General features: G+C 43.8%; 1 protein-coding gene across 2 annotated transcripts in view; it reads left to right on the forward strand.

Annotated features, from left to right (window-relative positions):
- Window positions 1-24,234, forward strand: part of LOC126354820 (receptor-type tyrosine-protein phosphatase N2) — a 394,642-nt gene that overhangs the window by 290,287 nt on the left and 80,121 nt on the right. For both annotated transcript variants that reach the window (XM_050004761.1, XM_050004762.1), the window contains exons 10-11: window positions 5,217-5,260; window positions 5,340-5,443. In XM_050004761.1, coding sequence (XP_049860718.1) covers window positions 5,217-5,260; window positions 5,340-5,443 — 148 coding nt within the window. The remainder of the gene's footprint in view (window positions 1-5,216; window positions 5,261-5,339; window positions 5,444-24,234) is intronic.

A 24,234-nucleotide genomic window follows, 5' to 3' on the forward strand; every position in this document is an offset into this window, starting at 1 on the left:
AGTCTGGAACCGCGCTACCGCTATGGTTGCAGGTTCGAATCCTGCCTCGGGCATGGATGTGTGTGATGTCCTTAGGTTAGTTAGGTTTAAGTAGTTCTAAGTTCTAGGGGACTGGTGACCTCAGAATTTAAGTCCCATAGTGCTCAGAGCCATTTAACAAGGTTGCTATCCGTCCCGATGTATCGGGACCGTCACCGTTACGGGTCCCGACAAGACCCAATTTTGTCCCGATTTTGCAAAATACTGTTACTAGCTTGGCTCAAGTGCTTAAGCAACGCCACCTGTTAGCGTAACATGCAAATGCAGCCTCAGTTAGTTTTATCTGTGTCAAGTTTATGTTGACAAGATCGTCTCACAGATGGTGTTGCAGGTTGTGTATCCTGTATCGACGATGGAAGCACCTTGCACGTCTGTAGGAAGTACCAGATTTCTCCAGTAGTACGTATCTGGAACTATTTAAGTAGCGACACGGGGAAGAATCGGGCAGCTCCCATTCGAATAGCGATCTGACAAGACGATTCTAAACGTAACACGAACAATGAGTGCAAATTTGTAGTGTTTCCTGCGGGTATACGAGGCGTGAAGTGTATAGTGACGTGTACTTCGATGACTAAAGTGTTATTGTCGACTGTTTCCCGTCTAATAAACTTATTGTATCATAGCTTACGAGCCGGCCGCGGTGGTATCGCGGTTCTAGGCGCGCAGTCCGGAACCGTGCGACTGCTACGGTCGCAGGTTCGAATCCTGCCTCGGGCATGGATGTGTGTGATGTCCTTAGGTTAGTTAGGTTTAAGTAGTTCTAAGTTCTAGGGGACTAATGACCACAGGCAGTTGCGTCCCATAGTGCTCAGAGCCATTTGAACCATAGCTGCCGGCCGCGGTGGTCTCGCGGTTCTAGGCGCGCAGTCCGGAACCGTGCGACTGCTACGGTCGCAGGTTCGAATCCTGCCTCGGGCATGGATGTGTGTGATGTCCTTAGGTTAGTTAGGTTTAAGTAGTTCTAAGTTCTAGGGGACTAATGACCACAGCAGTTGAGTCCCATAGTGCTCAGAGCCATTTGAACCATTTTTGAACCATAGCTTACGAAAATGCGTAAGGTTGGAAAGAGAAAGTGTCATTTTTCGGATGATTACACAAAACAGTGGTCTTTTGTCAAGAAAAGACCTACGGATCAGGAGGAGCTGTGTGAGATTTGTATTATACTAAATAAATTTTTTATTTCATTTCTGCATCTCCATCTCAGCTTGTCCCGACGAGGTACCAGCTAGAGACGGCAACCATACTCTATAAAAAAAGTGTACTATAAAACGTGTAAATTTTATACAAATAAGTCTGTAATTCACAATATCTATAAATTACATGCACGAATAATTAACAACAGACTGTAAAAAGTAGCTTACTGGAGAAAAAATGGTTTCATAAAAGAACAATCATGCAGCGACAATATTACAATAGTGCGGCGGAACGAGAACATAAATTGGAGATTCATAAAGCAATTGTACTATATTGTGAAATAACCTGCGATAGAGTGAATATGTAGTCTATATGCTGCGGAATATAATGGAGAGAAGAGGTTGCCCTAACCATTTAACACGAGTGATAAAATGTTTGTATTTAAATTACGAAATTTTAATTAATACGGGCAAAAGAGAACAGGTCCCATAGCAATCAACAGGAGAGTACGACAAGGAGAAATAGGATGTTATGAGACATCATGGTCAAGAAAAAACTTCGATACGTTGCACTGTTTCCGATTTAATTAACACTAAAGTCAGCGAATCAGATCGTTGAGTGCGCAAATTCAAATGGCTCGCCAGTGACGATCTTGCCAAAGGTGTTCTTCGTTTGGTTCCTAAAATCTAACAGGAGAGCAATACCAAAAATGGACATGGGACGGTAGTAAGGGTCGAAACTGAGCCAATGATTGAGCAGTCTCGTGCTCTTCTTTCTACGCTATGAGAACAACTGACAGCAATTGTATCTGGCAGGATGGTTGAATCTACGCGCACAGTGACTTGATTGTCTAACTTCATTGTTAATTAAGTCGTAAAAGGCTCAGCATATCAATTTTTTTTTACTTAACAATTATTTCTCGGCACATCCTGTGAGTGCAACACCATTAAAAACTTTCCAGACTGTTTCTGACCACCCTTTATACATTAATGACAGTGGAAACAATAAGTTAAACCAAGAAGAAAAGAAATGCTAGAAACGTATTTAAATACTGCACTCTTCGTTAATGACCAAATAATTTTGCGAAAGACGGAGAATCGTTTACAATTTTCTGGACTTAATACGCAATCTCTATATTAGAAAATATCAGAGGTAAAACTTAAAACCACAGTTCCAGGAAAATAGCCAGTATTTTCTAAAATAATTCTATCGAAAAATCAGTCAAACAGGTATCTCGTTTTCAGCCTTTAGGGTGTGATATAAGTTTTAAATATGATGATGATAAGTTTCAAGTGATATGTGGCACTATATACAGAACATCAGCCATAAAACCCGGAAAAATGCAAAGATAAAATTCCACAAAGTAATGACAACACCTGTGCTTACATACGAAAGTGAGACCTGGACAATAACTAAGAAAAACAAAAGAAAGACGAAGTCAGCTGAAATAAAATTTTTAAGAAAAGTAAAATGATGTACTCTGAGAGAAAAAAATAATTATGAAATAAGGAAAGAATTAAACATATGTTTCATGAAAAGAAGAATAGAATACACGATAACACAACGGAATAAGCATTTTGAAAGTATGAGGGCAGATATAATAGTCAGATATTAACAGATTATAGACCTAAGGCAAAGAGAGATACCGTAAGACCACGAAAACGTGACTTTTGCAAAGACAAAACAGGCTGTAAGACTTCTCCTTGAAGTGAAGAATAACAACGAATCTACCATCGCCGGCCGCGGTGGTCTCGCGGTTCTAGGCGCGCAGTCCGGAACCGTGCGACTGCTACGGTCGCAGGTTCGAATCCTGCCTCGGGCATGGATGTGTGTGATGTCCTTAGGTTAGTTAGGTTTAAGTAGTTCTAAGTTCTAGGGGACTAATGACCACAGCAGTTGAGTCCCATAGTGCTCAGAGCCATTTGAACCAATCTACCATCATGAAAGAGAAATATTGACCTCAGCCGCAAGAGGACGCTGAAATCATTGAAAGACGACAAGTGAAAGTTTATGCCGAACAGACACTCGAACCCGTATTTCCCACTTTACTCGAGTGGTCACCTCTACCGTTTGGCTATACGAACAAGCTTCCTGTCCAGTCAAAGTTCCCAACTTGTCGCACACAACTTCCATAGCACCCTCTCGTCCGTTGTCCTCATTGCTTGTAACATGTCGCACGATTCGCGCAAGAGGTCGGACCTAGGGTGTGTCCAGACTGAAGATGCCAAGTAATGCCGTCAAACCATAGATATATTACTGCTATACACGGACGGAAAAAAGTCGCAACACCAAAAAATACTTAACGTACAGTAATGAAATTTCTGGACTATATTTGATACCGGCAAGAAAGTTATTTCCAAAAGCAAAGGAAAGTGGATTGAAGGAAATGAAGAGACAATAAAATTCATGAGGTTAGAAAGGAATTACAAGACAAAAAGGCGGGAAACCATATAGATTGATGACCACGATTTAGAAGAAGCAGACGACTTTAAATATCTGCAACGGGGCGAGGGGGGGGGGGGGGAGGGGGTAGAAGTAAATAACAGTAATGGAAATGGAAATCAGTGTTTGGCGTCATTCGCCGCGAGGCCTCTTGCGGGGCAGGTCCGTCTGCCATGGTGCAGGTCTTATTACATTCGACGCTACACTGGGCGACCTGCGCGCCGGATGGGGATGAAATGATGAAGAAGACAACAGAACACCCGGTCCCTGAGCGGAGAAAATCTCCGACCCAGCCGGGAATCGAACCCGTGCCCGTAGAACGGCAATCCGTCACGCTGACCACTCAGCTTTGGGGGCGGACAGTAACAGTATTGATGAGAAACAATAAATAAAAGCGGAATCCAGAGGATCATATTCACTCAACAAACTAATGACATACAAAATTTTTACCAAGATGAACTAAAATAAGGATACAAAAAACTAAATTAGACCACTGTCACTATATGGGGCAGAAATATGGAGAGTAGATAAGTGCACGAAGAGAAAGATAAATGTTTCCGACAATAAAATCCTCCGGAAAATATTTGGACCAATTTGTGAGGGAGGAGAATGGCGAAGAAGAAAAAACAGGGAGCTCAGGGAGTTATATACTGAACCAAATATTGTTGCGAAAGCGAAGACAAGAAATCTGAGATGGGCCAGGCATATCTATAGAAGAAAGGAAGGGTGAAGATTGGCCGGCCGTTGTGGCCGAGCGGTTCTAAGCGCTACAGTCTGGAACCACGCGACGGCTACGGTCGCAGGTTCGAATCCTGCCTCGGGCATGGATGTGTGTGATGTCCTTAGGTTAGTTAGGTTTAAGTAGTTCTAAGTTCTAGGGGACTGATGACCTCAGCAGTTAAGTCCCATAGTGCTCAGAACCTTTTGAACCATTTGATCGAAGGATCAAGATTGACAGAAGAATCGGAGAAGAAATTCGAAGGGCAGAGACGTTTAGGCAGACCGAAAATAAGATGGAGGGACCAGGTGGCCAAGGATCATCAGATACTTGCAGCAGAGGAAGAAGATGCCAAGGACAGAACGCTGGTAAGGCGGCTACTTGATGTGCCTAAAAACCGGCAACAGTTTGCGGAGGCAGGAGAGAACGAGTGAGTAAGTAAGTTATTTTACTGTTGTCTACAGATCTGAGGATAGTTCATGTTGAACTAAAGTTGGTCATTTAAAAAAAATTAGCAATCAAATTCGACAGTAAAAAGAGTGTTAAGTCAAAACTTGTAACACACACTGATTGTAAGCTTTCCTATGACGCATCAGTAGCTTAGTTTTGAAAAGTCAATTTAGTTTACTATAAGAACTCCACGCTAGTTTTAGTCTTCTGTTTATTGTTTTTCCTATCCATCCACTCTTTGACTTCAGCTGCCCTAAGTATCAAAACTCGTTCACTGGCTCAATGTCTTCAAGGTTAATTTGTACTCGTATGTATTCGATACGTTAGTGAGGCATTGTTTTAGTGTTGCAGTTAACTTGGCCTTACACAGAATTAGTTAATGACTTCAGTTCAGCCAGTATTGCTTCCGTTATCACGCTTCTCGTTGTTGCAGGTGGGCCCAAACCAGAGGAAGAGGCGCCCTCCGAACAACCTGAGGTGAGTCGCGTCACACAGGACATTTTTGTTGTTGCTGGAGTCCAGGTCTCCGTGCACTCGGCTGGTTCTGCTGTTCCAGGTGGAGGAACGCCCGAAGAAGAAGGAGGTGCTGCCTGACAAACCCCCTTCTGACCAATATGACACAGTCGATACCAGATACGCGTACATTGGATTCAAAAACAGGTACGTCCTCTCAAGTTCTGTTCTGCTGCTAAGATGAAGCAGGTCCATCTGTTATTGCGTCAAGTATAATCATGCTGAATAACTAAGTAAAAAGGCAATGCTTGGCGTTAGCGTGTTGGAGCCCCATCACGTTGTTCAGCGTCTCAGAATGACAAGTTATACGTCGCTCATGCTCTTCGTGTTACATGTTAGAAGAGATGCTGTCCAAAGTAGAGGACTCGTAAAAACACAACCTCGCGTTTGGACACTCTTCAGCGTTATCGTCTTGTTAGTGCAAGAAATGTACGCTGAGGTGACAAAAGTCGTGGGATAGCGAAAATTACATATACAGATGGCGGTAGCATCGAGCACACAAGGTGTAAGAGGACAGTCACTTGTACTCAGGTGATCCATGTGAATAGCTTTCCAACGCGGTTAAGGCCACACGACGGGAATTAACAAACTTCGAACACGGAACGGTAGGCAGAGCTAGACGCATGGAATATTCCATTTCGGAAATCGTTTGGGAATTCGATATTCCGAGATGCGCAGTGTCAAGAATGTGCCGAAATTACCAAATTTCAGGGATTACCTCTCACCCCTACAACGCAGTGGCGGACGTCCTTCACTTAAGACCGAGAACAGTGGCCTTTGCGTAGAGTTTTCAATGCTAAAAGACAAACAGCACTGCGTGAAAAAAACGCAGAAATTAGTGTGGGACATACGATGAACGTATCCGTTAGGATAATGTGGCGTTTATGCCATTGCTAACAGCACGAAACCGACTGCAGTGCCTCTCGTGGTCTCGTGAACAGGTCGGTTGGATCCTGGACGACTGAAAACAGTGACCGGGTCAAATGAGTCTCGACTTCAGTTGGTAAGAGCTGATTCTAGGATTTGAGTATGGAACAGCCCCCACGAAACCATGGGCCCAATTTGTGAACAAGTCACTGTGAAAACTGGTGGAGGCTCCATAATGGTGTGTCTACATGGAATGGAGTGAGTCCTCTGGTTCAACTGAACCGATCATTGACTGGGAATGGTTATATTCGGCTACTTGGAGACCATTGTAGCCATTCATGGACTTAATGTTCCCAAACAACCATGATATTTTTGTAGATGACTATGTGCCATGTCCCCCGGCCACTATTATTTGCGACTGGTTTGAAAAACAGGCTGGACAATTCGAGTGAATGATTTGGCCGATGTGAATTCCATCGAACATTTATGGGGCGTAATCTGGAGGTCAGTTCGTGCCCAACACCCTGCACTGACCACACTTTGCACTTTTGAACTGCTATAGAGACAGCATGGCTCAATATTTCTGTGGGAGGCTTCCAGGGACTTGTTGAGTCCATGCAACGTCGCGTTGTTGCACTATATCTGGCAGAAGGATGTCTGACACGATATTACGAGGTATCCCATGACTTGTCACCTCGGTGTATAGGCTCTTAATGACGCTGGCATACTGGAGACAGGACAATGGTCAGGTTCCAACCTAGTCGACACACACCAGACTCCTCCAGAGTTTATCCTTGTTGCTCTTAGCCCAACTTCCCCATCTGAGCACCATAGCCAGTGTGTTATGCTTTCACTTCATAAAATAACATTAAGTGACACTTACGGAAAATGAAAAATGGAGACACTGAAGTTATGGTATTGCAGCCTTCTGCCTTTGTCCATATACAGTCATAAGTCTCCAGAGCCACGAAGGGTAACTAACGACCACAAAAAGCGCAGGTCACTCTAGTTTTTATGAAGGGCAGTAAGACAGATTTACATAATCATAGGCCTACGTTGTTAACGTCAGTTTGTTGTATAATTATGAAAAAAGTTTTATGTTGGTGTATTACGCCGGTTTTGGACAGCGAAACTATCCCAGAGATATCAACATGGACTCCGCAAACAGAGATCTTGCGAAATTCAGCTGGCTCTATTTGTCTACATCTACATCTACAACCATACTCCGCAAGCCACCTGATGGTGTGTGGCTGAGGGTACTTTGAATACCTCTATCGGTTCTCCCCTCTATTCCAGTCTCGTATTGTTTGTGGAAAGAATGATTGTCGGTATGCCTCTGTGTGGGCTCTAATCTCTCTGATTTTATCCTCATGGTCTCTTCGCCAGATATGCGTAGGAAGGAGCAATATACTGCTTGACTCCTAGGTGAAGGTATGTTCTCGAAACTTCAACAAAAGCCCGTACCGAGCTACTGAGCGTCTCTCCTGCAGATTCTTCCACTGTAGTTTATCTGTCACCCCGTAACGCTTTCGCGATTACTAAATGATCCTGTAACGAAGCGCGCTGCTCTCCGTTGGATCTTCTCTATCTCTTCTATCAGCCCTATCTGATACGGATGCCACACTGCTGAGCAGTATTCAAGCAGTGGGCGAACAAGCGTACTGTAACCTACTTCCTTTGTTTTCGGATTACATTTCCTTAGGATTCTTCCAATGAATCTCAGTCTGGCATCTGCTTTACCGACGATCAATTTTATATGATCATTCCATTTTAAATCACTCCTAATGAGTACTCCCAGGTAATTTATGGAATTAACTGCTTCCAGTTGCTGACCTGCTATTTTCTTTCTATGTATTCCAGCACATTACACTTGTCTCCATTGAGATTCAATTGCCATTCCCTGCACCATGCGTCAATTCGCATGAAATTCAGAGCGCCGTAGGCTTTGGCAACTCCATTAATGACGGGAAGGAATTTGATACAGTTCCGCACTGTCGTCTCGTGAACAAAATAGCAGCTTATCGAGATTTGGATCATATTTGAGACTAAATTCACGCTTTAAAGTATTGGGTTGCTGCATAATTTCCTAGCGTTTTACTGTAAGTTTAATACACACTGCAGATACACATAACACAGAGTTTAGGAACCATAATATGATCTCCTTCAATATTGACAACATTTTGCCAACACTAGGGTATTTTATCGATTCCGCGACTGTACAAACTGGATGGTTTTGAGACGAGGAACTATTCGAGCGATGTTCAGAGCGCATTTGCTTCAGGAAAGGAAGTTCCTTGAAAGTTGTTCGATAGGCAGCGGAAAAGATGAAAATCTGAGGGCGGAAGATCAGGTGAAAAAGAGGGGTGCGAATGGCTTCCCAACCCAGAAGAATGCGTTATCGTGAAGTAGCTGTAGTAATTTTTGTCTGTCTAACAGAATGTATTATCGTGGAGTAGCATTACTTTACGCAGTCTTCCTGGTCGTTGTTCTTGGACTGCGTCTGCAAGACGTCTCAGTTGTTGGCAATAAGTGTCAGCAATGATGGTTACACCTTAGTGAAGCAATTCGTAGTGCACCTCACCGCCGCTGTTTCATTAGATGAATAATATTATCTTTTGTGGATGCACGCAGGTCTTTGTGCAGGAAGTTGCTGCTTTGTTTGGACTCAACCATTCCTTTCTTTTCTTTATGTTAGCATAAAGACACCATTTCTCGTCACCAGTAACGATACAGAATAGGTATTGTTCACGAGCCAATAGATGAGAAGCATGCAGAGATGCACCTACGCCCAGCCACCGATTTATGATTTTGGCTTCGAGCATGGTACCCATTCACCCAATTTTTGAAATTTACCCACTGCATGCAAATGTCAGACAATGGTGGAATGATCTCAGTTCGTAACATTTACTAGTTCACGAGTACACTGACGTGGTTCATTATGCATCAATACGTTTAAAAGATCTTCATCAAACCCCAAAGGTCTTCCTGAACGTGGAGAATCACTAATGTCAAAACGATCCTCCTCAAAACGTGAAAACTGTTTTCTTGCCGTGGTCTGTCCAGTAACATTATCCCCGTAAACGGTGCTACCACCCCTTTGCTGAACTTAAACAGGAGAATATGTTGAAACGTTCCGATTTATCCACATGCCACTCCATGTTCTACAGTCCAGAGCACCACTCACTATCTCCAAATGAAAAAATGACAAAATGCAAACTCAAATAACAATAGTGAACTACAAATAAAACAAGACGACTAATAAATAAACCCATAGCAAACCGGAATACCAACATGCAACACCGAAACTAATGTACCAACCTAATAGATAAACTTCAACATGTCATGCTGAACGGAACAAAATGCAGCATAAGGGTAATTTCCATAGTACCCCTAGGAAATCTGGTAGGATCGTTATTGTTTACGATATAACTCCATCCATAGGCACTGCCAGGCCCATCTGTACTGACCGACCGCCGTGTCATCCTCCGCTAATTCCGTCATTGGATTAGTGTTCAGGAGTGTAGGGTCATCATACAGCTTTTCCAGTTGCCAGTTTTCGTGACATGGAGCCACTGCTACTCAGTCAGATGCTCAGTTGGCGTCATGAGACTGAGTGCACCGAACACAGTCCTCGCAGCAAGGGAAAATGCCTGGCAGTACCAGGAACCGATCCGGGATCCTCCGCATCAGAATCAGCTGGGCTGATTTTTCAGCTGGGTGTAAAAAATTGGAAATGAACGCTTGGCGTCATTGGCCGGGAGGCCCTTTGCGGGGCAGCTCCGGCCGCCTTGGTGCAGGTCCGACCTCCTTGGTGCAGGTCTTATTACATTCGACGCCACACTGAGCGACCTGCGTTCCGGAAGGGGATGAAATGATGAAGACAACACAAAATCCAGTCCCTGAGCGGAAAAACCGGGGCCCGTAGGACGGCAATCCGTCACGCTGACCACTCAGCTATCAGGGAGGACTCAGCTAGGGGTGGACATTGTTTAAAACATACAGAATGTTAAAAAATGCACCATATTTTGAGAGGTGTTTGTGTAGATTAAAACAAGCCAAAAATCTCCCTAAACCTAGGATCTAAAAGCACAGCCTAAGAGCTATGAGCACTTGTCCATCTTCCCTACTGTGAAACACATCTCTTGTGCTGTACATGTGCCCGTAATTCTTAAGGTATGCAATGTAGAGCCTATGTTTACTGCCTGTTTTGGATCATACCACGTCTGAAAATATGGACTACTTATTTTAACAACCTGTATATACATTACTGGGGGGAAAAATAGTACACCGTTTTAGACGTTTCTAATTAACTCAACATTTATTGTTGTAACAGAGTAATGATTACATTTACATGTCAGTAGCACAAGGGATTCTAAGGTACCAGGTATCGACTCGCGCTGAAATACCCATATTAATACGTGAAATAGTCTCCATGGACGGCAATGCAGGCAGTGACTCTGGCATCCTGTCGATCGTTCATATGGCGGATACCGTCCTGGGATACGTTACGCCGAACCTGCCCACCTGTTCTCCTAGATCTGGAAAAGTTGTTGGTTGGTGAGTTGCACGAGCCGCTTCTCGTCCCATCATATCCCACACATGCTCGTCTGGAGAAAAGTCCGGAGATCGTGCTGGCTGGGAACGTTCCTACATATCTTGCAGAGCACGTTGAGTTTCACGGGGACTGGAAGAGCGAGCATTATCGTTTTGGAACAACACATCACCTTCCTATTGCAAGAACGGAAAAAGAATGTGTGTACCAACACTACGCACGTACCGAGCGCTGGTTAGCGTCCCCTCCAGAAACACATCGCACCCTAGTCCATAAGGCCTGGGGTGCGGCCAGCGTGGCGAATGCACTCTGCGAGACAGCGCCCACCAAGTCTACGTCCTACGCTCTTACAACCATCACTTGCGTGCACGCAGAATCTGCTTTCATCACTGGAAACCACGGCGGACCATTCCATCTTGCAAGTGATCCTCTGGCGGCAGAAATCGAGCCGTGCTTGTCGATGCTGCGGCGTGAGTGGAAGAAAGGCTAGAAGTGTGCGTGTCCGTAGTCCCACTACTAATAACTGGTTCGCTGTAGTTCGTGTTGACACGGTGCACTCACAAGCCCCCTTATCTGCGCTGTGGTAGCTGTACAACCTTCCTGCGCTTACAATACGATGATCCTGACGGGCGTCTGTGCTGCGTGGACGCCCAGAACCTCGCCTACGGATGTGAAAATGTTCACGTAACCACTGACACCAGCATCGATGCATAACTGACGCAGCACGACCAACTTAAGTGGCAATTCTCCGAAAGGACCATGCCGCCGCTTGTAAGGCCACAATTTGACCTCCTTGACACTTGCTCAGTTGGCTCTAGGGAGAACGAGTGCGTCTCTGTGGCATGGTTGCCTACTTGCTTCACACGTTTGCACCATGATGTGTTTTCTGCCTTTTGTCTTTTTTTTCCTTTATTGATTTCGATTCCCCCCCCCCCCCCCCACATGGGGTGGGGCAGGCTGACAGCAGCTTAATACGCTGCTCTATAGCCAAGAGAAAAGTTAAAATAACAATGATGAGAGAACAAACTATATAAAAAAGGCTACAAAGCGGTGACTTTGTGGAGAAAAGTAGAATGGCGGGAAATTGCGGAACTTAAAATACAAAAACACGGCATTGACGTTACAGTTGAAGACACACAGTAAAAAGACAGGCACAATTAAATAACATGTCGTCAGTCTCGTTTCTGTTTGCACGAGATAAAAACACAACTAGCGACAGTATGGCTGCTCGCAATACTGACAGGGGACTCACAACACTGAACACTCACTTAAAACATCACCGTAGAGGCGACACGACAGCAGATACGGGGGGGGGGGGGGGGGGGGGGGGAGAAGACCCCGACCAATGAGGAGGAAAAAGGGGGGGAGGAGAGAAAAGGTAAAAAAAGTAGGAGTCGATGGAGGGAGGGGGCAGAGAGAAGGGGGGGTTCGGCAGACGCGAGAAGTAGTGGGGAAGGCAGTGGAGGGGAGAGCAAAAAGGACTTGGGGGAGAGAACTGAGGCAGAGGGAGGGTAGGTGGGGATAAAACAGAATGGAAAGAGGGGAAGAGGGAGCTCGCGGAAAGGACAGAGAAAGGGAGTTGAGGATCAGAGTTGACAGCAGGGATAAATGGAGGGAGAGAAGGCGTCATCCGGGAGGGTGAGTCGATGGAAGCCACCTTGGGAAAGGAAATGAAGGATGTAGAGGTGAAGGGTAGGGGAGACACAACGGCAGACGGCGGGGGTTGGAGAGGAGAGGTGCAACCAGGGGATGAGGGAGCTCAAGGTGGCAGGAGGTGTAGAGGACACAGATATGTTCGAGGAAAAGGAGCAGATGGGGCAAAGGAATAAGGTCACAGAGGATCCGCATGGGGGACAGGAGGTGTATACGGAAGACGAGGCAGAGTGCATGGTGCTCGAGGATCTGGAGGGGCAAAGAATTTGGAGGGTGGGCGGATACCCAGGTGGGACTGGCATAACAGAGGATGGGACAGATTAAGGATTTGTAGGTGTGGAGGATGGTAGAGGGGTTCAACCCCCATGTCTGGTCAGAGAGGAGTTTGAGGAGTTGTGGGCTTTAGATTGGATAGAGGGGGGATCAGGGATCCAGGCGAGGTAACGGTCAATGGTGAGGCCAAGGAAGGTGAGGGTGGGGGAAAGGCAGACAGGAAGGGCGCAGATGGTAATGGAGAAATCAAGGAGCCGGAAGGAGCAAGTGAGCGTTACCTGCCATCATAATGTAGTGCCAACAGTGAAGTACAGACTGGGTAGTGTTGTGGTATGGAGGTATCTTAAGTGATTATGATGTGATCTCTCTATTGCACTAAAGAAAACTTTTTACAGCATTGCATACTGCGCGCCGTAGGCTGACAGTTTGGAGACAATGACTGTATCGGCACGACAATGTAGCCTGTGAGAAGCAGTGTCTGTGAGGAAATGGCTGCGAATGATATAATAACATTCCAGAAATGTACTGGCCTGCCCAGAGTCCGGACCTGAACCCATTGGAACACCTCTGGGATGAGATAGAACGTCGGCTTCTCTCCAGACTGTAGCGTCCAACATTACTATCTTATCTGATTTTGGCTCTTGAGGGAGAATGGACTGCCATTCTTCCACAGATATTCAGATACCTCATTAAATTGTCCCCAGCAGAGTTTAAAACGCCATAAAGGCGATGGTTGGATACATCCTCCACTAAGAGGATTCAGGATACATTTGATCAGGTAGCGTACGTCAAGCTGTCGAAATGTATCGTATGATTTTAGTATGGAAAATAATCGAACGAAGCAGCAACCGTGGTCATTTCTCGCCAGTCGCTTTTAAACAAAAAAATTTCTACAGTCACACTCCAACTATGGGAAACATTGGAAAAGTAATGTCGAAGTAACAGAGTTCGAGTTTGAAATCCTGAAAGAGTCCCTGTTCTAACAAATTATTAAGCTGCAAACCAAAAGTGGACCGAGCGAGGTGGCGCATTGTTTAGCACACTCGACTCGCATTTAGGAGGATTTGAACAAAACTGCATCTGGCCATCCTGATTACGGTCTTCCGTGATTTCCCTAAGTCGCTTCAGGCAAATGCCGGGACGATTCCTTTGAAAGGGCGCGGCCGACTTCCTTACCCATCCTTTCCTAATCCGAATGGGACCAATGACCTTGCTATTTGGTATCCTCCCCAAAATAAGCAATCAACCAAAAGTGGCAGCTTCGCGAAAGTCATATTGGAAAACACACCGACAGCTGTAAATTCAACCTCTTTACTGTGGCCCCACTCTCAGCCTACAAGGTCATCATCAGCACATTTTGTGCTATCTTCCGTGTTTTTTTTTAATTTTCTATCTTACATGATCCTACTGGACATTTATTGTGGTAGATATTCCGCTACACAATCTACAACTTCTCGTGGTTTTGATATCGTGGTGCTTACTCATATGTTGCTGGTGAAGTGAATGGGCAGATTTCGTGACCTATGGTCGCTTGTCACTGCAATGCCTATTTACTTCGCCAACAACATACTAGAAAGCATCACTATATTAAAAGCACGAGAAGTTGTAGATTGTGTAGCAGAATAGCTAGCAAATTAAATGTCCAATAGTATCGTGTAAGTTAGAAAACAAACAATCAAAAATAACCCACTGAAGATAGCACAAAATGTGCTGAAACATGTTTGGGTGAAACAAAACAGAAAAAAAGTGTCCTGCATAAGGCGGAATTCCTCTTCCCATTTCGTTGCAAGCACCGACACAACAAGAAGAAATGCAACACCACAAGATGATTAGAAGAAAACGGTCATTATCAAAATCATGATGGATTGCACATAGGCCTACAGACGCTAAGGTGATGTTTTGTGGCCCAGTGACTGTCTTATAAATCGAAACCGCAAGCATAAAAGCGTGGGTCTCTTGGCAGCTGACGATAGGTTTTCTAAGACGATTATAATGAAATATTTTGCAGCTGAGAAGTACCGCCTATCGAAACTGCTCGTGCTACTTGCGCAGGAGCTGTACGTGAAATTGACGACCTACTGCTGTGACGTGTTTGTGTGAGGGACGGGTGCACTGGTGGGGAGATATTGACAGCTAGCCACCGATTGCTGGGAGGTGAGATGGGCTCCTGGCTGTACCCCTATCGGCGCTCCCGTGGCACTACGCAGTGGGCCCCGGCAAGTAATTTCCGGTGAGGAACATATTGTCGCCGGCGCCTCTCTATCGACCTGTGGACCCGGACGCTTTGAAGGCGCCCGAATCTGCCGCAGAGTGTTTCCAGTGAAGCGCTGTATCTTGATTTGACGTTCGAGCGCCATGACACTTTAAACTGTCTATTAAAGGATGAAACAGTGACGTTACCAGAGCATCTACGTTGCATCTGTACTTACTTTTAAATTCTTTTATACATGCATTAAGCTGTCAACTAGAACTTTAACTACGACAGTCTCATTCTACAATAAAAAAATCAAAGAGAAAGAACAGATTTCATTTGTTTAATACAGATAAACTATTAGATATGTAAACACATCGCGTTGTTGTTGTTGTTGTTGTTGTTGGGGTTTTCAGTCCTGAGACTTCTTTGATGCAGCTCTCCGTGCCACTCTATCCTGTACAAGCTTCTTCATCTCCCAGTACCTACTGCAACCTACATCCTTCTGAATCTCTTTAGTGTATTCATCTCTTGGTCTCCCTCCACGCTGCCCTCCAGTACCAAATTGGTGATCCCTTGATGACTCAGAATATGCCCTACCAGCCGAACCCTTCTTCTAGTCGAGTTGTGCCACAAACTCCTCTTCTCCCCAATTCTATTCAGTACCTCCTCATTAGTTATGTGATCTACCCATCTAATCTTTAGCATTCTTCTGTAGCACCACATTTCGAAAGCTTCTATTCTCTTCTTGTCTAAGCTATCTACCGTCCACGTTTCACTTCCATACATGGCTACACTCCATACAAATATTTTCAGAAATGACTTCCTGATACTTAAATCTATACTCGAAGTTAACAAATTTCTCTTCTTCAGAAATGCTATCCTTGCCATTGCCAGTCTGCACTTTATATCCTCTCTACTTCGACCATCATCAGTTATTTTGCTCCACAAACAGGAAAACTCCTTTACTACTTTAAGTGTCTCATTCCCTAATCTAATTCCCTCAGCATCACCCGACTTAATTCGACTACATTCCATTATTCTCGATTTGCTTTTGTTGATGTTCATCTTATATCGTCCTTTCAAGACACTATCCATTCCATTCAACTGGTCTTCCAAGTCCTTTGCTGTCTCTAACAGAATTACAATGTCATCGGCGAACCTCGAAGTTTTTATTTCTTCTCCGTGGATTTTAATACCTACTCCGAAATTTTCTTTTGTTTCCTTCACTGCTTGCTCAATATACAGATTGAATAGCATCAGGGACAGGCTACAACCCTGTCTCACTCCCTTCCCAACCACTGCTTCCCTTTCATGTCCCTCGACTCTTATAACTGCCATCTGGTTTCTGTAAAAACCGTAAATAGCCTTTCGCTCCCTGTATTTCACCCCTGCTACCTTCAGAATTTGAAAGAGAGTATTCCAGTCAACATTGTCAAAATCTTTCTCTAAGTCTACAAATGCTAGAAACGTCGGTTTGCCTTTCCTTAATCCAGCTTCTAAGTAAAGTCATAGAGTCAGTATTGCCTCACGTGTTCCGATATTTCTACGGAATCCAAATTGATCTTCCCCGAGGTCGGCTTCTACTAGTTTTTCCATTCGTCTGTAAAGAATCCGTGTTAGTATTTCGCAGCCGTGGCTTATAAAACCGATAGTTCGGTAATTTTCACATTTGTCAACACCTGCTTTCTTTGGGATTGGAATTATTATATTCTTCTTGAAGTCTGAGGGTATTTCGCCTGTCTCATACATCTTGCTCACCAGATGGTAGATTTTTGTCAGGACTGGCTCTCCCAAGGCTGTCAGTAGTTCTAATGGAATGTTGTCTACTGCCGTGGCCTTCACATCGCGTATGTCATTAGATAGAGGAAGATTCAAAGTTTTGACACAGTTGCGTTGTTGTTTGTTTCTACCAACATGCCGTATACACCATAAGAGAAATGGCTTTGTGTTGTAATTTGAGCGAAGTCAATCCGATGTTCAACTGCAACGTGCATTTCGCCATCGATTCAGCAAGAAAGCGCACCTGAACGTGCAGATTTATAACTACCATAAAAAATTCTTGGAAGCTGGTTGCATACGCAGAGGGAAGAGTACTGGTTGGCCACACACCTCTGATGAAAATGTCGAGTGCATCCGAGATGCTTTCACACGGAGCCCTCGGTAGTCCACAAGACGAGCAGGCCAGCTCTTCAACTTCCTCAAACAACTCTGTAGCGTATTCTGAAACGACGCCAGCTTAGGAAGCCTTACAAGTTGATGTTACTGCAGCAATAGATTCCCAGCGACCATGATAGAACGTGCAAATTTTACATTTCAGTTCTCCTGGATATGGGAGGGGACACTTATTTTCGAAAGACTCATCTTTTTTGGACGAATTGACGTTTCGTTCGTCGGTTGTAAAAAACCACCATAATGTAAGAATTTGGGGGTCACAAAATCCTAACATCGTCGTCGAACATGAAAGAGACTCGCCGAAACTGAGTGTTTTGTAACGTTTCTGTTCACAAAATTTATGGGCTTTTTTTTATATATTTTGCAGAAGGAACTGCGACAGGAATGTCATACATGCCATGGTGCAAACTACACAAAAAATGGTTCAAATGGCTTTGAGCACTATGGGACTTAACATCTGTGGTCATCAGTCCCCTAGAACTTAGAACTAATTAAACCTAACTAACCTAAGGACATCACACACATCCATGCCCGAGGCAGGATTCGAACCTGCGACTGTAGCGGTCACGCGGTTCCAGACTGAAGCGCCTAGAACCGCACGGCCACACCGTCCGGCAAACTTCACGAAGATTCCATTGTTTTTCATTTTTATGTATGACGACGCCTCGCCTTAGTTTCAATTTGAGGTGCGGCGTTGTCTTAACACCACCGTCCAACAACGTTGGATTGGAAGAGTTGGACAACAAGATTTTGTTCATTGTTTTTGCTCTTGCATGTCACCAAACCTCATACCTTGCGATTTTTTCTGTAGAGGTACACAAAAGACAGATTCTTTGTCTCACACATGGCAGCTATTCTTCAAGAATTGATGAAACTGTCGGTTCAATAAACAGCGACCTGTTGATTCGTGTGTGAATGAAATGGACTGCCATTTCCATGTTTCTCGAATAAAACACAGTGCTCATCTTGACTGTATGGCGTCTGTGCGAACATAAAACTTTGAACCTTCTTCTATCCAGTAACTTTCACAATGTGTTTCTATCTTTTACAGTTTAGGTGTAATAAACAATTAAAATCTGTTCTTCCTTTTTGAACCACCTCGTATTATCTTGTAATAACGAATCACAGTTGTAAAGAACATAACCATTACTTACATAATTGAATACATAATATGCATTCTGTGGCAGTGTGCAAAATGAAAATAACACAACATCAAGCGAATCATACCGAATTACCAAGAAACGCAGGCCGTCAGCTGGTCCAAAAATGGTACAAATGGCTCTGAGCACTATAGGACTTAGATTTTGAGGTCATCAGTCCCCTAGAACTTAGCACTACTTAAACCTAACTAACCTGAGGACTTCACGCACATCCATGCCCGAGGAAAGATTCGAACCTGCAACCGTAGCGGTCGCGCGGTTCCAGACTGTAGCACCTAGAACCGCTCGGCCACTCCAGCCGGCGGCAAAGGTTCACTTAAAATTAGTGAAGTTATGGAAATTTAACCATAAAAAAAGTTGCGCACCTCTTGTCACATAGGTGACAACATACTTCAGCGCCCTAATATAATGAAAACTGCCTTTATAACCTCTGAAAGAAAAACCCAATTGAAATGAAGATTAGGATGATATATTCTTAAAAGATTAAGAGCAGACATTGCCCCCAAGTGGAACAGCGACCTTTAAGAAAAAAAATATTGTGATGCTGTCACAAGCCGCATACGATTTCCTTTATTACCAACTTCGCTCGTCAAAGGCAAGCATCTCCAGAAGCTTTCAGTAGGCACCGGTCCCACCTTAAACGTATCTGGCTGCGTACATCGTCAGCGCCAGACATAATACGTATTATGCTTGATCTTCTTGCATACACCCCAAGCTCTGCTTTTATGCCTTCGTTTCATAGTCTGTCTAATCTTGTGCAGCTCTCCACTCTTAGAAAATTTAGAAATTTCGTTTCTGCCTCTTGGATTCTGCTTTCTTACAAGCAACCCCTTGATTGCGAAGTCACAAAAGGCCAATGATGTTAACGGCACTCGACACTCCACGTGTTGTCTACCGTGCAGCCACAATATTGGCTGCTAATTGCAAGAGGGAGCGGGACTGGAGGTATCCACTGGTAAGTGCGGCATGAGACTACGGAGTGTCGCTGAACTGCTTAGTCTGCGAGCAACTAACAACAGTGCTACAGTGCTAGTGATATCGATACAGTGCAGAGCAATGGCAATGATAAAGAACACAAACACGGCATTGTATCTGCAAGAACGGTTGCCGAAGTTGACATTTTTTTCAGAAACGAACCCAAGGAATTTCGCAGAGTCAGAAAGAAGTGGCAGCTGAAATATTAGCATTTCTGCAAGATGAATCAGTGGAGGTGGGCTATATGCTGGACTGTGCGGACAATATTCGTGAGGATTACAATGGTGCCGATACGTGCTGATTAAGTGGAAGCGATACTAAAACAGGCGTCGAGCCGTGTAGCTCGTCATCGTTGTAGCACAGGGAGTCATACATCGCGTCTCCAGTGAAACATTGTAAAGGACAATCGTTGTGCAAGGAGCGGCTACTGAACATAATTACGCACGTGGAAGTTCATCCGCAGCATAGTAAAAACATAATTACGAACAGATTTCGAATTAGTCCGCAGCAATATGACCGTGTAGTGCATAAGAAAAACTACGGATATTAAAGGGAGGAGAAGGTGCACTTCTACGTCTACATCTACATCCATACTCCCCAAGCCACCTGACGGCGTGTGGCGGAGGTTACCTTGAGTACCTCTATCGGTTCTCCCTTCTATTCCACTCTCGTATTGTTCGCGGAAAGAAAGATTGTCGGTATGCCTCTGTGTGGGCTATAACCTTTCTGATTTTATCCTCATCGTCTCTTCGCGAGATATACGTAGGAGGGAGCAATATACTGCTTGACTCCTCGGTGAAGGTATGTTCTCGAAACTTCAACAAAAGCCCGTACCGAGCTACTGGGCGTCTCTCTTGCAGAGTCTTCCACTGGAGTTTATCTGTCATCTCCGTAACGCTTCCGCGATTACTAAATGATCCTGTAACGAAGCGCGCTGCTCTCCATTGGATCTTCTCTATCTCTACTACCAACCCTACGTGGTACGGCTCCCACACCGGTGAGCAGTTTTCAAGCAGTTGGCGAACAAGTGTACTGTAACTTACTTCCTTTTGTTTTCGGACTGCATTTCCTTAGGATTCTTCCAATGAATCTCAGTCTGGCATCTGCTTTACCGACGATTAATTTTATGTGGTCATTCAATTTTAAATCACTCCCAATGCCTACTGTCAGATAATTTATGGAATTAACTGCTTCCAGTTGCTGACCTGCTACATTGTAGCTAAATGATAAGAGATCTTTCTTTCTGTGTATGTGTTGTTACAAAAACTGGTGTTTGCGCGTGTCAAGGATGCTTGATACAATTTACAGAATGTGCATGATAGTGACCTGTTATGTTACGGACATCAAACTGCGGTCGGAACAGATTACATTGATTTTCATGGAAGCTGTGGATGGTTGCATCACTTCAAACAGTGCTACAAAATTGGAAGACTTAGATAACGAAATTTCAAACATAGCGTCACCTTGACGATGCACAACAAACTGCGGAATCGACGCGAAAATTTGTAGAAGAGGGAGACAAACTTATCCCGTCGTTCAGTAAGGAATTTGTTTTCGACTCCGAACAGTCGAGATTGGAAGAGGACATGCATAACAAAGGAACCCTGGGAATTAGAGGTACCAGTAGCAAAAAACAGTCAATACCGTCACTGCGCAATAGCGATGGAAATGCTACCGATGATGGTGCCACTAAAGTAGAGTTACTAAGTGCCGTTTTCCGTAATTCCTTCACGAAAGAAGACGAAGTAAATATTTCAGAACTCGAAACCAGAACAGCTATTAGCATGAGTGACATAAAAACTGATACCTTAAGTGTTGCGAAACAACTCAAATCACTTAAGAAAGGCAACTCTTTCGGTCCAGATGGATACCTGTCAGGTTCCTTTCAGATTATGCACACACAATAGCGCCTTTCTTAGCAATTATATACAACCGCTCACTTGACGAAAGGTCTGCTCCTAAAGACTGGAAAGTAGCACAGGTCACACCAATATTCAAGAAAGGAAATAGGAGTAACCCATTGAATTACAGACCCATATCACTGACTTCAATTTGCAGTAGGATTTTGGGGCATATACTGTACTCGAACATTATGAATCACCTTGAAGAAAATGACATTGATACATAACCAACACGGATTCAGAAACTATCGTTCTTATGCAACACAGCTAGCTCTTTATTCCCATGAAGTAATGAGTGCCGTCGACAAGGGATCTCAGATCGATTCCATATCTCTAGATTACCAGAAGGCTTTTAATACCGTTCCTCACTAGCGACTATTAATCAATTTGCGTGCATATGGAGTACCGTCTCAGTTGTGTGACTGGTTTCGTGATTTCCTCTCAGAGAGGTCACAGTTCGTAGTGATAGACGATAAATCATCGAGTAGAACAGAAGTGATATCTGGCGTTTCGCATGGTTGTGTCATGGGCCCTCTGCTGTTCCTGATTTACATAAATGAACTAGGTGATAATCTGAACAGCCCTCGTAGATTGTTTGCAGAATAAGCTGTAATTTATCGTCTAGCAAAATCATCAGACGATCAATTCTAATTACAAAATGATGTAGAGAGAATTTCTGTATGGTGCGAAAAGTGGCAATAGGCATAAACAAAGAAAAGTGCGAGGTCATCCACATGGGTACTAAAAGAAATCCGATAAATTTTGGGTATACGATAAATCGCACAAATCTAAGAGCTGTCAATTCGACTAAATACCTAGGAATTACAATTACGACAACTTAAACTGGGAAGACCACATAGATACTATTGTGGGGATGGCGAAACAAGGACTGCGCTTTGTTGGCAGAACACTTAGAAGATGCGACAAACCCACTAAAGAGACAGCCTACATTACACTTGTCCCCCCTCTGCTGGAATGTTGCTGCGCGCTCTAGGATCCTTACCAGGTAGGATTGACGGAGATCACCGAAAAAGTGCAAAGAAGGGCAGCTCGTTTCGTGTTATCGCGCAATAGGGGTGAGAGTGTCACTGATACGATACGTGAGTTGGGTAGGCCGTCACTGAAGCAAAGGCGCTTTTCTTTGCGGCGAGATCTATTTACGAAATTTCAATCACCAATTTTCTCTTTCGAATGCGAAAATATTTTGTTGACACCCACCTATGTAGGGAGAAATGATCATCATAATAAAATAAGAGAAATCAGAGCTCGAACGGAAAGATTTAGGTGTTCGTTTTTCCCACGCTCCATTCGAGAGTGGAATAGTAGAGAAGTAGTATGAAAATGGTTCGATGAACCCTCTGCCAGGCACTTAAGTGTGAATTGCTGAGTAACCATGTAGATGTAGATGTAGACCAAGAAAGTTGTATCAAGATCAAGCAATATCAATGTCTAATTTATTGTGCTGCGAGAAGTTGGAGGTGCTACGATTCTTTCTCGTGTGCGTGATCTTGCATTACCAGTAGGGAATATTTGCGTCACAGCAAGCAAGAATAGGAAAACAGGCATAAGAGAACTTCAGCTATGGTATGAAATCTGCTTTAGTCAACAGCTGATCAAAATAACTTGCTTTTGTTTGATTCCTGGGCTGCGTATGAAAATCATACTCCTTTAGAGCAAACTATCCCTCCTGAAAAGCTTGTGACATAACAATTCATACCACCTGGAAACACTGGAAAAATTCAGCCTCTGGATGTTTGTTTTTACCGTGCCTATAAAACTATGTTTTATAAGCACGGAAAAAACACACAATTTGCATCTACACTTTAAAGAATACCCACTGTCACAATAAGTTCCACGACACTAATTCGCATTCGGTTGCATGCCATCACAGTTTATCAGTTATCATCACCCCGTTATGTATACTTTCTTTAAGAGGGGATACGTTGCCGAACGACCTGCACCGTTTGTAACTCCCAAGGAGTTCGCCTCCTATCTTAATGACGCGAACCTTTGTGAACACCGTGGCGTGCCATTTTCCATTCGGTGTTCATGGTGCTAGTTAATGGTTTGTTTTGAATATTTGTTGAATGTCGACGATGTGTGTTTTGAGAAGTGTAGCACAAACATCCCATAGAAGGTTGATCTTTACACCCCCAGACACCTATTTTCTGTCGCCCTCCTGATGGTTACGGTGAGTCATTAGTAGCTAATATTTTTCCTGTCATAAGTGTTACACAAAATTTTTAAGTGAACCTTACTAAAGGTTGAACTTGCGACCTCGCACTCAAAGTATTCCCTATTAGCTGTAACTCCATGAGTAATTCTATTTCCACCATTGTCAATGGATATAAATAGTACCCAGTTACTGTTGACTGATGTAAATGCATTGTTAGAATTTAGTCTTGAGTGTGTTAGTAGAAATGCCAATGTTGTAGTAGTTTTTCATTGTTGTTATTATTATTATTATTATTATTTTATTTGTAATAGTGGTAGTAGTAGCTGTTGTTGTAAAAGTAGTAGTAGTTGCTGTTGTTGTTTATTTAACACTACCGAAGCTGTATTGCTGCTTCTATGTTATGCTAACGTTATTTGAAACGTCAAGGAGTCTTTGTTATATGTAGCAGATAGACTGCAAACCCTAATTTTAGCAGGCAAAGTAAATATTTCAATAGAAATAAATGTCACTGCCACTTCTAAAGTCTTCATGGAGCAGGTTTCATAGTGTGTGAATTGCAGTTCCTTCCACAAACCACAACAATGCCAAGACTGCCTAAAAGCTCTCGAACACCCTCTGTATCAGCCATATCTGTCTCAGATTTACTCGTTTTTCTTTTGGACATGGAACTGCAGGAGTTTCATTGGTTTCAGTTTGGAGTACAGATCGAAGACCTGCTATCAAAGTGGGAAGACATATGTACAGCCTTACGGTTGGGTCTGCCATTTTAAAGACGTTTACCAAAATCTGGAGTAGTTTTAAAGCAAGCTTTGTTATTTATTAAATCTAGTGACTTGGGAAGGAATGTGGAGTCACCCTGTTGAGTAATTTTATGTTCCTCGCTGCTGAAAGTATCAGAATTTTTCAAAGTTTTGCAAAATATTAACACCTTTTGAAGCGCGGAGAGAAACAGTAAGGTTCTGGACGATACTGACAGGAATGTGGAGCCACAACTCTACTGCCGTGGCCAGCTCCA

Source organism: Schistocerca gregaria, chromosome 3 (assembly GCF_023897955.1).
Source record: "Schistocerca gregaria isolate iqSchGreg1 chromosome 3, iqSchGreg1.2, whole genome shotgun sequence".
Taxonomy (NCBI): Eukaryota; Metazoa; Arthropoda; class Insecta; order Orthoptera; family Acrididae; genus Schistocerca; species Schistocerca gregaria.